The 18,924-nt window shown below is 35.6% G+C and overlaps 1 protein-coding gene across 1 annotated transcript in view; it reads left to right on the top strand.

Moving 5' to 3' along the window:
- Positions 1-18,924, top strand: part of Ziz (dedicator of cytokinesis protein Ziz) — an 826,359-nt gene that overhangs the window by 371,398 nt on the left and 436,037 nt on the right. Inside the window, exon 21 of the mRNA XM_090414187.1 lies at positions 14,242-14,328. Coding sequence (XP_090270313.1) covers positions 14,242-14,328 — 87 coding nt within the window. The remainder of the gene's footprint in view (positions 1-14,241; positions 14,329-18,924) is intronic.

The raw sequence follows: 18,924 nt of genomic DNA on the forward strand, positions 1-18,924 counted from the left end.
GTCATCTGATATCATTAATAGCACTCCTCCTCCTCCTCTCCTATCTCTTCTGTCATTCCTAAACATAGTATATCCGTTACGCTCGATCCCATTTACTATATCTGATTCTCATAGCCAGGTTTCACTAACGCCAGCAATCTTAGGCCACATCGTATTCAATAAAACAACAAACTCAACCCCTTTGTTTCTAATGCTCCTGGCATTTGTGTATAGCCATAAGAAATTATGACCTAGCCTATTCTTATAATTAGATATGCAATGTATTTGGTCTTGTTCTAGAATTTTCTCTTTTCCCTCCTCCAGACATACTTAAAAGGTCTGAAGCCAAAGCATATTTTTCCACTCCTTTGCCACATACATAACCCTGTTCAAATAATTAATTTCTCCAGAAGTATTTTTTCCAGGCTTCAGATGCCAAATGAATTCAATTATAAATTATATTCAAATTATAACCCGCTTTATCATTAATCGAACTTTTTTCCATGCTATCATTTTTACATATCTCTGAACACAATCTTCAATAGCTGTGTCAGTTATGATGCCATAAATAGACTCATGTTCCCTACTCATATATTTAAACTCATATTTAAGCAGCTTTTGTGGTTTATCAGAATATCACATTTTCTTCATACCCATACTCTTTCTTTTCTCTTATTCAGCCTTTCTACATAGATATTCATGATATTTTCCCATACACACACATTACATTCACATCACTGTTCCATTTTTGAAAAATCCATGCTGTCTACTTTGTCTTTCATGCAGACCTGCACAATGATTTCCCTTTCACTTCCATGTTGTATCAGTGTGCTAACAAAAATGAATTTATGATAATATAATTATTAGATTTGAACTGTTTTATTTCAGAACAGTCTTTCAAATATATACTTTAATTCAGAATTAAATAAAAGAAGCAACATTCACCTCTTGCTATGCTGTTATTTCCTATTAGAGCAGAAGGATACTTGTAACTAGGGACGTAATGACATGAAGGATAAATTGTAGTAATAAGGTTTAAATGGAAAAGAACAGGGTATAAGTGGTGGAAGGGATGATGGGGGGGGGAGAAGTAGTTTAAGGAGAAAAGAAATGGAGAGAGGTAAGGAAGGAAGGAGAGAAATTTCATTAAAAGTGAATCATATTCCTTTATATACAGTTTATTTGGATTAAGGAAAGTAAAGAAATAAGGTATTACAAGAAGTTACTTTCTGTTTAGTGCAAAATGAACACCAGTAGAGAACGTATACACATACAAGAAAATGGTTATAGTAAAATCATAATTAGGATTGGAAAAACTTGTGAATTTCTTTATTTTATTTTAGATGTATGGAACTTAAAGAAGTCTGATAAGAGAAGGATAGTTGCTTTTGAGATGGTGCTAGAGAAGGCCGCTGAGGATGCTATATACTGAAAACAGTCAAATGGACGGATGCTAGAAAAAGATCGGCAGAACTTTGAGACTCCTTACAGTTATTGACAGAAGAAAGCTAAAATACTTTGGACTCATTGAAAGGATGAATGGAGTACCTCTCAAAACAGTAATAGAAAGTAAAGTTCCTGGTAAAAGTGGAAGGGTGAAATGGATGGATGGATCTGGCCTGATTGATCTTCAGAGAGTTGACATCTCCAGAAAAGCATATGACAAGATGACCTGGCAAGGACTGGTGTGGAACATTACCAAAGAAAGGAGTGACCATACTATATCTGATGATGTCCAATGAGCTGATGGATATATGGATGATGAACTGTGTAACCTCTTTACATTTATATAGTGGAACTCATTTTTTATTGTGAAAACTTCAGAGAGTTTTCAGAGTTCTACGTTATTATTATTCATCTAATTTTGCTATATGTTTATCATCAGTTTACATGAGTTGACAGTTCCAGTGACTCTTTTGGTTTTGAAGGCTACAGTCAATAATTCTTAGGGGCTGTACTATAGAAATTTCTTTGAGAAGAACTTGTGAGTAGTTACTGCCATTAATGGGCACTGGCAATATACATTGTATAGCCTCTCCCAACCAAGTTAACTCTGTCTTCCTGCAATATAGTCAGTGTCACAAATGGACAACTTACTTGATGAGCCTAGCAGGTAATGCTGTGAAAAATGCTTATGTTTCTGGTTGCAGAAAATGCTCATTAGCATTTTCTGCAACTGCTAAATGAAAATTTTCATTGTCTAATGAAACATTACTACTTTGCTTTTTGTAGGCTTGAAGTGGCTCTTGCCATGTTTAATCTCTTTCTTCCTCCACATTTCTTAAATGCAGTCCAAGTAAGGACATCCTTCATTGGCATAGCAAACATATTGTAACCATTCAACACAGCTAACCATTCAAAGTATAGTAGTATGTAGGGAAACTGTCAAGTCCATACAGACAGTATGCCAATTGTTCTATCTGAGAAAACGTTCACAAATCTTTTATCCTCACACTGCATTTATTTACATCACCAACTGTGAAAACTATGGAAACACTGTGGATCAGAAAAAAAAATCACCAAAAGTCCATGTGTTTGTGTGTGTGTGTGGGTTGAGGGGGGGGGAAGAAACACTGCAACCTGAACTTTGCCAGGCATCTAAACTAGACCTGTTATTTCTCACAAAATTTGACCAGTGGCCTCAACATCTGCTGTCTCCAAACTAAACCTTCTGTAGAACCTTTCAGAATTAAGAGATAAGAGACAAAATTGTGAAGAAATATACCACAATCCTGTTGTTTTTATTTATTATATGATGGATAAATAACAGCATAAATAAAATCATTATACAGGTATACTCTGTTCATATGACACATTACTTTAAGGTCACTGTCGCATTGTGAATTTCATCATATAGCAAATTATTGCCCCCTCCCCCCTTTTTTATTTTCCCACTTGTAGATGCATGTAATGGTGTAATAACATTTTTAAGCAGTCATGTGTGTGGATAAATTATGAAATAATGCATTCATTTATGTCATTTACACAATGAAAAATTTAGAAAAATTTTACCAAACACAAAAGTTATTCTGAATAGCTTGGTTTAAGGGAACATGCCAGCCAGTTTGATCATCAATCTATACCATAAAAAGTTTTCCCATTTCAGCAATAAGATTGTCACATTTATTGATAACTGTGGTATTAACTAGTGTAGCACTTTTCACTATATCTTTGTTTTTAACAACTGTAACAACAGTATTGCAAACTGTCACATTTATGGATAACTGTAGTATTAACTAGTATATCACTTTTCACTTTATCTTTGTAAAACAAAAAGTGAAAGTGAAAAACAACCATAACAACAGTGTTGCAAGCTAAGTTAGCCTATGGCCTATCTCCGTATTCGATATACCATTGTAACTAATAATATTTTTATTCTTAATATCTAATGTAATGTTTGTACATCTTCTTTTCTCTACCCTTACTTTCAGTTTTATCTGAAAGTAAGGGTAGTGAAACTACAATAAAATAAAAGAATAGTTATAAACAGTTTATAATTCACAGTGAAACACCAAAACACAGATGTAGTGAGCAACAATGTTATAAATAAACAGTTCAAAGTATGTCATGTTACTAAAACCATCCTATGAACAAATGCAGCATCATATAAATGGACATTAGTCATAATTGAAAAGTGTCTTAAGGCATGCTGTTGTTACTATTACTGTATATATAATATGCTGACTTACCAAAAGTAGTATGATGCCCTCTGATTGAATGTAAAAATGGATGCAAGTATGCATAGAAAGAATTCAGGTCACTAGGAAACTGGTGATATACATGTTAAGCTCTCCCAGCTAAGCCTTCTCACAGTGTGACCTGTTGCACGAATAAGGCTCTGGTGATTATTACTGTTATTACTGCATACCTTCCTTAGAGGAAATGACATCTTAGTTGGTAGATGACTTTCATTACCTGATGAAATACCACTGTTTCACTTATTGCAGGCGTGAAGTAGCTGTTGTCATGTTTGGCCCCCTAAGAAAGATTCAAGTTTTTCCCATAGCTTCTTATATTTGTGGGTGACAGCTTCATATGTTAAATGTGCCAGAATCTCTACCCCATCCTCATTCAAGGGTACAACAGTAAAATGGCCCTACAGGCTGATGTTTAAATGTTTGAGATTTCAATTCCCTAGAATTCAATTCTGCTTGGAGATGTGAGTAGCCAAGCACTCCCATTAGTTTTTTTTAATTAAAATGTACAGCTGCATGCCAGTTTTTCATGGAAGAGCTGTGGCTCACTGGCTTTTGTTATCAATAACAAATACACATTATCAATTGGCATGGACAAAAGTACGCAAAACCCAAACCATGAAGCAATCAGCCATGGTAGATAGTTGATTGTTCATGGTCCATGTTTTATGATGGTCTGGTTGGCTGAGTGTTTAGCGTATCCGCTCTCCAGCCAAAAGGCTGCAGGTTCGAATCCCACCATTGGCATGGATTCGAATCCATGCCTACATCATTTATCACAGGATCCATCATTTAGGTAATACCTTTGTGTATTATCTAAATGATGATGTTTAAAGGTGGCAGTGTAATGATGTTGAGATGCTTCTCAAAGTATGGATTAGGTCATTTGGTAGAAGCATATGGATTTGTGACCCAGATTTACATTGATGTCATCGACGATTATGGCAATGTTATGGTACTAACTTTACAACTGTTGTCCTCCAGCTATCATTTGCTTTGTAACATGAAGAAAATTATATCTAAACATTTCATTTTCCCAATCTGAACCTGAAGAAGCATCTAGAATAGACCGGAGCACAGAATAAGTGCATGGCCAAGATGGCTTTGTTCATTAGTGGAACTTAAGAATGCATTAAAGGGTTGTAGGGGTTGCAGAATTTTACCTGTGTAGATACAAGTGAGATTTCACAGCTTATGGTGGATGGAGTAAGATTTGGGGTAATCCTTGGAAGCTGCATAAGGGTGTGGTTAGGGAGCATGTGAGGTCTAAGTTCTTCTCATGGGATGTGATGAGTATGAAATGGGATAATGTTAGATGTTGTGTCTTCAGTTAGTATATTTGAAAGAGAGAGAGAGGTAATAGGTATTTCTGCATCAGTGATTAAAAAAGGCCCTTCCTTGATTAGTCCATGAACTTCTTCAGAGAATTCAGAGACTACAAGGGAGAGCCTTTTATAATAATATTGATAATAAAATTCAGATTAATAACTTTACTCTTTATCTTATCTTATCTTTAGTCCACCATGGAGTTCAGGTTTTTCTGTCTTTACAAACAACTTCATCACATACTATGCTTTCTGAATCAGCCAGGGAAGAAATGTTCATACTTTGCTACCAGGTCTTCAAAGTTTTGTTCTTGTTTTCATACACTTTTTTTTTCTTTAATAATATTTGTACAGGTTCACCTCTGAAAACTGTTAACTGTGATTATTTTTAAAACTTTCTTGCAATAAAAGATTTAAAATGAAAGTTTTTCTGTTCCGTTTCATATTAATTTTTATCCTGCTCATAACTAAATGGTGATGCTTCTTATTTCAAATGCTTTGTATCCTGAACCAACCTACAGATTTGACTGTCATCAATAACATAATCAACATGATTTTTCTTATTTCTTGCCTACTCTCCATATGAATGTGTACACATTTTTATGTTGGAACATGGTGCTGATATTATTATTCGTGACACCTCCAAGGAGTCCGAAGACTCATCGCGGGAGGACACCCGCGATAATGAGCAGTTCCTGTTCTGAAAAGAAATCCAGGAGGTAACTTACCATTATTGATAGCTTTGCTCTTTTTTTGAAGTCCTAAAACATTTCTGTATACTTTTTATTCATTTCATATTTCACCGTTTAGATCTCCAAGGTGAGCTTTTTCTCTATATCAGCTACTTTTCTAATAAGTTGAAAAATCCTATATTTCTGCCTTAATATAACCTTTTGTTTGATCATAGGCTCTCGTTATCCAATTTCCCATTTTGAAATATACCTACATTTCAATGTACTTAAAATTTTCTGCAATTCAAGAAGTTTATCTTCTAGGCATGTAATATTACAACTACTCCTTGCTTTTTTTCCCCCCTCTCTTCCTTCCTCTCATCAGTATTGCCTAAGTATAATATTTCATATTTAACATTTAGCAGTATTTCAGTCTTTTCCTTAGTACTGCTAGTCATGTTAGCATGGTCCTTCTTCAGTTACGCTTGCTACCTCTTTTCCTTTGATATGTCTTATGTTAATGATGCTGTTGTGTCGGAAAAAAATGACGAGTCACCTTTTTTTTCCCACCCAACATTAAGTTATCTCAGAAGGAGTGGATAAGGACATACTTATGCCACCGGATGGGAAATGTACTGACTAATGTCCCAAGAACATGTAAATATCCAAGTGCGTAAGCTCTGAACAGTGTTAAAATAACCCATGAGTTTAATAGAGAATAGTTGTAAATGAATTAGAATATAAAATCATGTATAAATTGCCAAGTAAATATGTATAAGCTAGAGCATGTTTTAAGCCATGTAAAAACAGTCCGTGGCCACGGCGTCGTATCGGCAGTCGCCGTATGCATGATGACACCGCCGAGTGAGGGAGCTGTTTTTTATAAATCGCTCTCTTCTCTCTTGTCTCTTGTCTCCGGGTTTCGTCGGCACCTAGTTTCCTGTCGGAGAGCTGTGTAGAGCTTGCCACCACGTGTAGCAAGAATCCCCCCCCTTGCTATGTATGCTACGTGGGCCAAGGCTGCACCTACAATGTATTCAGATCCATAAGAAGAAAGAGCCACTGATGAGATCAACGTCAGTGTTCAAAATCTGTGTATGAGTGTTTTCGGTTCGTATGGAAACAAAGGAATAGCAAGGCTGCCATCAGTGAAGACACTGTAAGCAGACCAGAACATCCAGTTCAAGGCAAGAACGGTAAGCGTAAGATTTCCTTATGTTAAATGTTGGATTAAAGTAACCGTGGGGTAAGGAAGCAGAAGTTAAGGAAACATGCTATTTCCGTGTGGTGCTATAAGAACAGTCTGCGATTTGGACACTTTTGTCTGCGGTTGAGAAGAAAGCATATTAGGCTCCAGGCAAACAGGACGCCGAGGCCCGAACTGTTTGTGTGATTTAGGAACAGTAATATTATATGGTCCGAACGTAATTAAATGTTAGCTAAAATTTTGGAGGGAGGATTAAGTAAGAATAAGAAGTATTACCCTAGAGAAGTTCATGTCAGAATTATTGAGTTGTCTTGTGTATATGTGCAAAATTACATGTGTGATAATATTAGGTAACTTAGTTATAAGAGTCTGAGAATAGATGTACGTATAGAAGTGAGAAATTTATGTCAAGTAAGGGACTATAACATAGAAGTTTTGGATGTGATTAATTAAGTAAATGGGAACCCAGACTCTTTTAAGATTAAGGATTTGATTAACATGTATACTTATCTTTGTGCCATAATAAATGTGTTTCTTTGTATACAATCAAATGAGTTTGTCATCTTTTCTGCGGATTGAGCTACCGTTTGAAAACTTACGTACCGTGCATTAAGGGGGAAACCAATAGTGGTATAAGAATTGGGACCACAACTGCATGTCTCATGATCCCTACATTTTCTTTAAGTATTCTTGGATAATATATCAGAGTTTAGTTGTCGGCTGGCGCAGTCTTTAATCAATACAAATTTGTCGGCAAACGAATAACTGATATAAAAAATGTATGTTAACTGTAAAGTTAGAGTAAAGGCAGTCACACAGATCACAGCACACAGACAATATATATAAAGCAACAAAGGATATAACAATGCCTATTTTCAATTCTGTTGTGGTTGAGTTTGTTCCATCCAGAGCTGCTGACTTTTCACTTTTTACCTTGGTTGTTTCCTGACAAGCATGGGGTGCCTTGTTTATCCACACACACACACATGCACACACGCACACACACAGCCTAAATGACAGAGAATGTGGTCCTCCCAGTTATCCATGACTCTTAAAATGTAAATTTTGAATTGCAGTATGAATTATAAATTATTATTGATGCTGGAAAACAAACAGGACTTTTAGTTAGAAAAGGATATTAACTTTACTGAGCAAAATCTAAATTTGAATCCTTTTTTCCTAATCAGCTATTTTTAATATATTTGTCAAATATATTATTAGCATATCATTTTATTATTTATATTCTTTGAATGTATATATGAATTTTCTTTCTGCTGCTCTCTGTTTGACAGAGGTCCAAAGCCAATGGGGACCACGTATGTATCAATTTATGTTATTCATTAAATGTGCATTTGTAATATCTTTTGTATATATAAGGATATATAAGAATTTAATCATAATTTATTTCAAAAATTGGATTGTTACTTTAATTTATTTTAAGATACGAATGATAAATGGAATTAATTTTGTTTATGATATGATTCTGTGATCAATATATTCATTTTCTTGGTATTACATCTGCCACATGCTTACTTCATATTTAATTAGGATATTCACACTCGCTTTTTAAGGCTATTAACTAATGAGTCCACATTATGTCAAAATGAACCGTGAATTAAGTCCACTGATGATTTTCTGATAATTAGAAATATGTATATTCAAATTAATTAATGAAAATAATTTTATCATTGCAGATATTTCAGCCTGAAACGAATAGGTCATCTGTGCTCAATTACAAGATACAGCTTGAGTTTTACCTTGTGATTGTTCTTGTGCACTGATGATTGCTTGTTGGTTTCAGGCCAAAACATTTGCATTAATAAAATTATTATTATTAGTTCTTGTGAATGTGTGTTTCTAATAATTGTTACTAGATCACATGTGGGCAATGGGTTGGAAGCAGTCTCGGAGTTATTATATAGGTATCTCCATGGAGTCAGAAGACTCATGGAGAGTCATTATTCACATGATATCTATCATACCTCTCCTTAAACTCATTCCCTGATGAAGCACCCACAACCACCTCTGATAACCCATTCTACCAATTCACCACCATCCAACAAAAAATCTAGTCCTAAAACTCTTACTGACCACACTGTTACACAACATCCACTTGTGATTCCTTGGTCTCTCCCTTTTTTGCCATGTACTGAAAAAAGTCATCAGTGTCAATCTCATCTCGTCTCCTCTTTTTTTTTTTTTTTTTTTTTTTTTGTCTATTAGCTAATTTTTGAAGCCTACAGACTTTCAATCTATTCTCATAGGGAGCATTCCACAGACCTGCTGCAATCTTTGTCACTTGCTTCTGGATCCTCTCTACAACTTCATCCTCGCAGAATCTGGAGTCCAGATCTGTGCACAGTAGTTCAGATGTAACCTTATTAAAAAAGCCTTGCATAAGAGAATAGTAACCTCTCTATCCCTGCTTGTTAGTGCTTTCAACAACCACGTAATCTGATGTGCTGTTTTAGTTACCTTCACAATATGCTCTCTAAACTTCAACTCCCTGTCCACACAACTTCTGATCTCTTCCCAAAGTGCACCACCTTACGCTTGCCACATTAAACCCACATCCATTTACTTTTGCCCATTCTACTAGTTTGTTTAAATCTTCCTGCAAGATCTCTGCATCACCTTCATTTACTATTTCTCTTCCCAGTTTAGCATCATCAGGAGACAACTGAATATTTCTTGTTAAATCATTTCCTATATCTCTGATATACAAATTAAACAATAGTGGACCAAGTACTGAGTCCTGTGGTACACCACTATTCACTTGCCTTCTTCTGGACTCAACTCCTCTATAAACCACTCTTTGATATCTTTCCATCAGCCACCCTCTAAATCACCAGATTCATATCTATTCCCATTTGCTCAAATTATGCAACAGAGCTTTATGGGGAATTTTGTTAAATGCTTTTGCAAAGTCTAGAAATATTGCTGAGTAGCCATTTCCCTTATCCAACTCTATTGTTACTTGATTATAAAAAGTAAGCACATTACTAAGGAGATCTACCCTTCATAAAGCCACATTGTCCCTTACAGAGTATCATGTTGCTATCCACCCCATCCTGAATTTTGTCTTTCACCAATTTCTCTAATACTCAACCACCACTCCTGAGATGCTGATTGGCCTAATTTGTTACTTCTGTCTTGGAGCTTCATTTATTCAATAGGACTATTTTGCCCTCTTTCCACTCCACTGGCACCTTCCCAATGCTGACCTGTTGGCCTAGTGGTTAGTGTATCCACTCTGCAGCCAAAATGCTGCAGGTTCGGATCCCACTATGGGCATGGATGTTTGTGATTGTCTGTGAAAATATTAGTGACGGTGGTGGTGGGTGGTAGATGGCATTGGTGTAGATGATGATGGACCATTGAAACAACATCCTTTGCAGAGAAGGAAAGAGTGGGCCTCAGAATTAGTGGTAGTTGTGGGCATGAATGACTTAATTCATGAAGAAAGGAATGTCGATAGAGACTTGAGGAATTGTTGAGAGATGTTAAGAATAATAATGTAATCTTAGAAAAGTTGTTAGAATGTTGCCCAGATATGACAATATTGAGATGAGAAGGAGAGCAGAAATAATGAATAGAAAGAAGGCTGAGTTGTGTGAGGCAAAGGGAATTCAGTTTGTGAATCTGTGGAGTGAATATGACATGTATAATACTATATATTATGGGGAAGGGCCTCTACCCAGATCAGTTTTGACCTTTATTGAGGTCTCATCAGTGGAAGCCAGACCCAGAAGTGATATTAAGGTTGAAGTACAAGTCAAAAGGTGTTGCACATTATTACTAAAATACTCTGGATCAGAGATAGATGTTGAAAGTTTTTTCAGTTGGTTATACTATAAATTAAAGGTGCCAAGAAATGATATTCTTGATTTCATCCTTTATCCAAGTGTAAGCAAACAAAGTTTGCTTGTGAAGTAACTTCATGACTGGACTACTTGTATATAGAGGCTAATGATTTCACATCAATTGCCTTAGTATTCCATAATGCAAAGCATATATCCTTACGGACATGTATAATGCTATGTATTATGGAATAGTTTAAAGTTGATGAATTGCATTTGAATGGGTTTGGTATTGGGCACTTAGAAATGCTATTGTTTGCTGGACAGAATCAAGAAGTTAATATAGCTAAAGATCAAGGGGTACTTGTGAAGCAGGATAGCACATCCAAACAGGCTGTACAAGGAGGAAGATGGATACAAGATTGAAGATATGGTTTCGGCAGGACAAGGTGATTGAATGCATAAAAGTGAGGATTAGACAGGTATAAATGGCAATCAGAGCCAGGGTGTTTGTAGAATGGTCTTCAAGACACAGTGATTGTTACATTTGTATCAAATGTAAGGAGTATTTGAAATAAGATAGCTGAGTTTGTCACATTGATTGAGTTGGTATGCTGAATGATAATCCGTATAAGTGAAACGTGGTTGTCTGAGGATGATGTGATGTCAGGAATAGAAATGGCAGGATATACCACTTTCTGGAAGGATAGGAAGGTAAAAAGAGGAGGGAGGAGTTATGTGCAGATTTTGAATCTTTGTGGCTTGAAGTTGCAAGTAACAGACTAGTATATCTGATAGGATGCTGCTATAGGCCAGGGAATGTAGAGAATACTGATTGTGAAATGTTTAGGCAAGCTGGTATTGCATGTAAAAAGGTGATCTGGATGAGAGACTTTAATTAAAGGAATATAGAATGGGAGGAGGAGTTAGTGTATGGAAACAATTTGTTGAATTTTTGAGGGATAAATATCTTAAGCAACATCTGACTGAAGCAGCTGGAGGCTTTAGTGTTTTGCATTAGGTGATAACTTCACTAGTTGTAGTTAATGAGATGTTAACAGTGTTGCCAGTGTTAGTGAGCATGAGATACTTGATTGAAAGTAGAGAAACAAGAAAAGGTTACTGTCAAGAAATGATGTATGTGGAATTATAAAGTGGGTGATTTGTGGGAAGCTCTGTAATTCATCTAGCATCAGTACATTTGGGTAGATGAGCTGTGCAGAAAAGATGTTGAAAATGCATGGGAATTCATACAACAACATCTGACACAAGCAATGTATAGCTGCATACCAAGGGTTAAGCGAGTAAATAGAATAGGAGTGAAATGAATGAACATTGAACTCAAGCAAACTAGAAAAGAAAATGTTATGAAAGAGATACAAGACAGTTGGTGATCAAACTGCAGGCTAGGAATGTGCAGTATGAGAGGAGATCGGCTGGTCAGGACAAGGTTAATTCCAGGGAATTCTGCTATATGACAAGCAAGAGTAAGAAAAATGATGGTAGGCTGACACTGGTGGATAGTCATGGCAGCAGAGTGACTGTTACAAAAGATGTAATGGAATTATTGAATGAGCATTTCATCAGCGTATACCATACTGGTGTAAATGATGCTATGCAATATGTAAAAGGGAGGCAAGTATTAGGAGAATTGGAAGTAATGTTAATAAGGCTGTGGCGATGGTTGACATATCATCATGTATTTTTAAGGAACATGCACAATACGAGGGTGGTCTGAAACGCTCTCGGTCTCGACCATAGATGGCAACACTATCAGCAAGATTTTTTTTTCTAAGTTGGTACATATGTCATAAGCATCCATATGTGAAATTGCAAGTCATTTTATGAAGTAGTTTGTTTTATACAGCTGTTTGAAGCAAAAGTGTTGTTTGTATCCCTTGGAATGGATAAAATTGAGTATTGTGTAGTTATAAAATTCTTTGTAAAAGAAGGTTTAATGCCAAAAGAAATTCATTTGAAGTTTATAAAAGTTTATGGGCACTCTTCTCCTTCGTTTTTGACAATTAAGAAATGGACTGGCAAGTTTAAACATAGCTGTACCAGTCTTGAAGATCATCCATGCGAAGGACATCCAAAAAGTGTAACAACACCAGAAATCATTGATCAAATGCACGATATGGTATTGGATGACCGGCAAGTCAAAGTATGTGAAATTGCTGAGATTATAGGCATTTCAAAAGAATGTGTAAGATATATTTTGCATGAAGAAGTGCAAATGAAAAAGCTTTGCACAAGATGGGTGCTATGCTTGCTCACAGCAGATTAAAAATATACTCGCATGAAAATCTCTGAACAGTGCTTGGAGCATTTTAACAAGAATAAAACTGATTTTGTGCATCGCTTTGTTATTATGGATGAGACTTGGATTCATCATTACACACCAGAATCCAAACAGCAACTGAACAAACTGAACAACCAGCTTCTGCCCAACAGTGTACAGAAGCCGGTTGTTCAGCATCAGAGAAGACAAAGTCATTTCCATCAGCAGGAACAGTAATGGAATTGGTGTTTTAGGATGCTAAAGACATTTTGTTTATTAATTATCTTGAAAAGGGTAAAACAATAACTGGGGAATATTATTCCGATCTTTTAACCAGACTAGATGAAAAAATTCATATGAAAAGACCTGGTTTACAGAAGAAAAAAATCATCTTTCATCAGGACATTGCACCTGCCCACAAGGTGGTTTGGCAATGGGAAGGTTTAGGGATCTGTGCTATGAATTGTTGGAACATTCACCCTATTCCCCAGATTTGGCTCCCTCTGACTTCTATCTCTTCCCAAAACTAAAACTCTTCCTCACTGGTCAGCGTTTTTCTCCGAGTTAAGAGGTGATTGCAGCTGTAGAGGGGCAGTTTGCAGATCTTACTGAGAACCACTACAGGGGGGGACAGGATAATGGGGTTGGAGCATCACTGGAATAAATGTATTAGTCTTAAGGGAGATTATGTTGAAAAATAAAAATAATTTTGAAATTATAAATTTGTTTTTTTATTATTAGGCCAAGAACTTTTCAGACCACCCTTGTAGTTAGCTGTTACATCCTCTCATGAAACTATCAGATCTAGGACTCTCAATCCTTTACATGCTGCCTGAGATAGTTATTTCTCAAGAACTCGAGAAATTCATTTTTCTTATTCCCAAATGTTATCTCTTTATTCCAATCTATACCATGATAATTAAAATCACCAATAATAATTACCCTTCCTTTGTTCAAGTTTAGTAAACCTTGCACACCCTCTCATTCACCGCATCTTTAATCATAGAATCCTGTAGAGTATTACTGTTGAATAATTTGTTATCTTTTTCTCACAGCAATCTTTCACTTGATTCTTTCCCTGTTTTCACTCTGTATTGTAGTTGGTGAATTCCACATGTAAGATTAACAGTTAAACTCTGCTTGTTCCTTGTGCAAACTTTCCAGATTTTATTACTTCATTTCTTATTTATTAGAAGATATTTATGCTTATCATTTAGTTTATGGTGTGTATTATGCATAATGCATTTTGACAACTATTTCTTCTTTTATTTTTTTATTTTTAGTTTAGTGGGCCAGAAATACGATGGGTTGATAGTGGTAAAGAGTTATTTAAAGTTGACTTTAAATTAGTTTCTACCATATATACAAAGGTATGTGCTAATTCAAGTTTTCATTATTGCAACTGTAATTTTTTTGTACCTTTTGGCATTCTTTACAGTACATATGTCTATACACATGTGTTGAACTTAGCAGAATGAATTATGTAAAACATGTTTATCCATTGCCTAGTATAAAAACAACTTGGCTTATTCTGATAAATGATAATGAATTTTTACCAAAATTCATTATAAAACATAGTGTTTTAAGTGCTTAGATCAATTAATTAATTAATGAACTCCTATTACTTATGTCTGTAAAGAATGTCATTGAAAGTTAGATTTTGGTAAATTCACTTTCACACTTGAGTTTCATTGCAAATAGCTCTTTTAGTGGTTTATTAGTTTTATACAAGTGTGACTAAAAACTTTTTTGGAATTTGTTTTTATATTATACGTTCATTGTTACAGTATCACAGTTATCAGTGGGTCACAATTATCTATTTTATTAAGTTAGAGATTGCTTTTGTGGGAGTGATATTATGTATGTTATTTATGTTTCAAAGTTTTTTTTTTTAGTTGTAGTTTAAAGTGAGTAGCCTCAGTTGATCAAATTTCAGAGCTTCATTACTTCACACTTGGACATGTTATAGCCAAAGCATTCAGAGATGTCTGTAAAACAAAAAATTAGAATGCAGAAGTAGAGCACAACTTTCTGATTTAGAAAGTTGGATACCAGAAACATCACTCTCAGTGACCTGTATTATTCTGGACAACTATTTTCCATGAAATCTTAGATATTGCTTGAAGTTGTCACAGCTGATCTGGCCATAAGATCTGTAGATTGTTGGTGGAACTTGATATTTCAAGCAAAACTGTGCAACAACGACATTTACACAAGTTGAATTGTCCTATCCAAATTGACACCAGAACAATCTTTGAATCAGGTGATTGCAGCTGTAGAGGGGTATTTTGCAGATCTTACTGAGAACCACTACAGGGACATCGCTGGAATAAATGTATTAATCTCAAGGGAGATTATGTTGAAAAATAAAAATAATTTTGAAATTATAAATTAGTTTTTTCATTGTCAGGCCGAGATTTTTTCAGACCACCCTCGTAATTTTTAGATCTTTTTGGCATTGTAACCATTGGACCGGAATGTTTGTGAATAATGGCAATTTCCACTGTAAGTGAAGTGTTATTGGAACAGATGTCGCAGGCTCTGTTGACCAGTATTTTGAACACGCCATATTGTTCAGAAGAGGGATGATGGGAAAGTTTATGTATGTATGTATCTATCTGTGTGTGTGTGTGGGTGGGTTTTCTGTAAACTGTAATAGAAAGGGTACTATTGGCAGATGTCTGATTAGAGTATCTAAAAAAAGGAAGCTGTTATTTTTTTTTCAATAGCAAACTGGATTCTGGAGTCCTGACTGTTGAGATGGAGGAGGAAAGAATCTAATCTGTCTGAGCCATGTTGCCAAATAGAGAACATATCAGTATCTTTTAATCAAATAAAAGGTTTAAGACTTGCAGTATCAAGAGCATGTTTTTCAAAATGCTCCATATAGAAGCTGGCCAGGGGATGGGATAGTGCATGGAACTACCTACTATTTGTTTATGTAAGGTGCCCTTCCAACTGAATTAACCAGTATGGATAGGAGAATTAAAAAGATCATTCATTTCAGGAGGGAAAGCATTTTTCAGTAAAGAACATTTCTTAATAAGGAGATAACATCAAACCTCATCATGATAATTTTATTATTTAAAACCAAATTCTGGATTAAGGATTTGAAATGTGTGGAATTTTTTATATAAGAAGTGTGGCCAATAAGTGAATTTAAGGATTTAGCTGTAATTTAAAGGAGGGTCAATAGCATCTACTATGGGACAGAGAAGGTAATTGGATTATGAATTTTTGGTAATCTATATATCCAGTGGGGGGGGGGGGAACTGAAAGGTTTGAGTTTTTTAACAACTTCAGGAGGCCAAAATGCGACATTTTTAGAACCCTTATTTTTTTTTTCTTTCTTTCTGAGCCTTGGTAGGCTTATAATCATGTGGTTTATAAGTGGTATGGAATGGTATCTGAGGCGAATATTCATTTTCTGATTATAATCACTGGAACTGGGGACAACTGTAGCATAACTTTTGTCAGCTCTAGTAATAACTATGTTGTTGTCTTTGCAGAGTTTATGTAGTATGTGGAGCCAGCTATTGGAGAGATTTTTTTGGTGGTAGTATTTGCAATAAGATGTGAGCTACATTGAGCCTGACTATTCCCTATATCTGGTGCACTTCAGACAAAATAACCATAAGGTTATAAGAAAGAAATATAATTTCTGCATTGCTATCAAACCTCATTTAAAATTTTCTCGCCCTCTCTGTTCCTCTAAGGATCCACTTCTCCCCCCCCCCCCCCCATTCCAGGTGCTTACAAGGTACCTTCTTCTTGCAGCTTATATTATTATTATTATTATTATTATTTTGGTAACCTCCACGGAGTCATATTATGGTCAGACTGGGAGATCTGCTAAAATCCACCTAGAAGAACACCAAAAATACATCTGCTGCCACACTACAGTCAGTCAGGTCTAGCAGATCATGCCTTTAGATACCTTGCACGGAATCAAATGGAAGAAAACTATCATGCTCCATCACAGTAAATACAAACTTGAAAGATTTTTTGGAATCAATGGCAGATTTAAAGAACCAGCCTAATCTTAATAAATATGGTTGCACTAAACTTCCCAAGATTTGGGAAACTTTAATTCTTCGGCCTCCTACCTAGCATCTTAGCTAGCCAACAAAGGCATCCATACAGGGCACCCTTCATAAGACTTAAGTCTTTATTTAGTCTAATTTAATTTGTTCCACTTATTGATTCTTGTGTGTTACAATTTTAACACTGTATTCCTGAAGATGTCTGTGACAAAGAAGAAATATTGAAATAATTAAACCTGCTGTTTAATTATTTTTCTTTGTGCTGTAATTATTCCATTAAACTGTGTCATGTATGTAAACAAAGCACCTAAGCTTAAGTACTCGTTGGCCTGTAGTTTGACACTTATTCTATCACCACCCTTATGCAATGGGACTATTTTTCCCTCCTTTCACTCCTTGGCACCTTTTCCATAGCAAGATTCTCATTGAAAAGCCAAGTCAATGGAGCTATCAGTTCTGTAGCACATTCTCTAAAAACACTTGGTGAAATTCCATTCAGTCTCATAGCCTTATTGACATCCAGAGAACTTAGTATTTGTACACACTCCTCTCTTGCACCTCCAAATCTTGAATCCTTTCTTTCTCTCTAGTAATAAAACTATCTTTTTTTTAGAATGAAATACTCCAATAAAATTATCATTAAACTACTCCGCTATGTCTTTTGCATCAGTCACTCTATTCCCATTCTTGTTCTACCAATGTAATTCTTTCACAATCATTTTTCCTCCTACTAGCCACATAATGAAAAAATTAATTAGGATTGTCCTTAGGGCAAATCTCTTTTCAAGTTTTGCCTTCCTTGTCATACTAATCACTTTCTTAGCCTGACTCATATATTGTTATTCTTTTAACTTGAATATTTTGTCTCTATTTATTGAAGAAATAGAAATATTCCCAAGACTCATCTTATCCTTATCTGGATGTTTGGAGTCCATTTTCAGTGCAGATGCATCACCCTCCATCTTTTTATATATTTATTGTGAACCAGCAGTCAGTGCCGTAACGAGGGCATGGCGAAAGAGGAGCCCGCCATGGGCGCAAAACGTAAAAAATAAAAATAAATAAATAGATATAAAAGTCCACTATTTTATATTGTATTTTTAAATTTCAGCAATACGGCGCTTTAGACACACAAATTCCACAACACACTGCAACTCATTTTGATGGGGTTAATAGTAAGTATTTAACATATTGCATTTAGTAAAATTTAACTTGTTACATTTAAATTTTTCAAAATTTTGAGTTAGGGGGGGTGGAAGTTTGACACTTGCATTGGGTTAGAGAGGGGGGGGGGCGCAAGTTAGAAACTTGCCACAGGCGCTTCATACCCTCGTTACTGTGCTGCCAGCAGTATCTACAACAACTGATGAGGTGGGTTGATTAATTTTGTGACAATATTCAATCTGTAGGGTCTATATTCTGTTTTCTCTATATTTTATATTTCTATATTCCTCATGCAACTGTTCTCCACTGCTCTCCTGTTGTTTTTTTCCATGACCTCCTTTTCATCAGCAGTTCCATCTGATATTATATGTCATCCACTTTACACCACATCCTCTCTTTTTCATTCAAGGTATAAAACTTGTCATTGCTGCTAATAAATATTTCTTCACTAGTTCCCATGCACTGGTGATATGTTGGTCTTCCAATTCTTCTACCTTTGGAACTGTCATTTCCCGCAAGTCCATTGGGTGATGAGTAGATGAAATACTTGATCACTTGCTCTCTCCAACTGAGGACAGGGATTACATTTCAGTTACAATGAGGTCCTCTGATTCCAAGACCAAATCAAAAACTGTTGAGCCTCTTGTTTCTTCTATTACGTGTTGTCTGAGGCATTTTCCCCCTCAAGAATTCCAGAAATTCTATTCCCTTATTACTACACATTGTTTCCTTTTCCCAATTTATGCTGCTCTATTTCAA

The sequence above is a fragment of the Typopeltis vanoorti genome, chromosome 24 (assembly GCF_054136105.1).
Source record: "Typopeltis vanoorti isolate ZY-2024b chromosome 24, IOZ_Tvanoo_1.0, whole genome shotgun sequence".
NCBI lineage: Eukaryota > Metazoa > Arthropoda > Arachnida > Uropygi > Thelyphonidae > Typopeltis > Typopeltis vanoorti.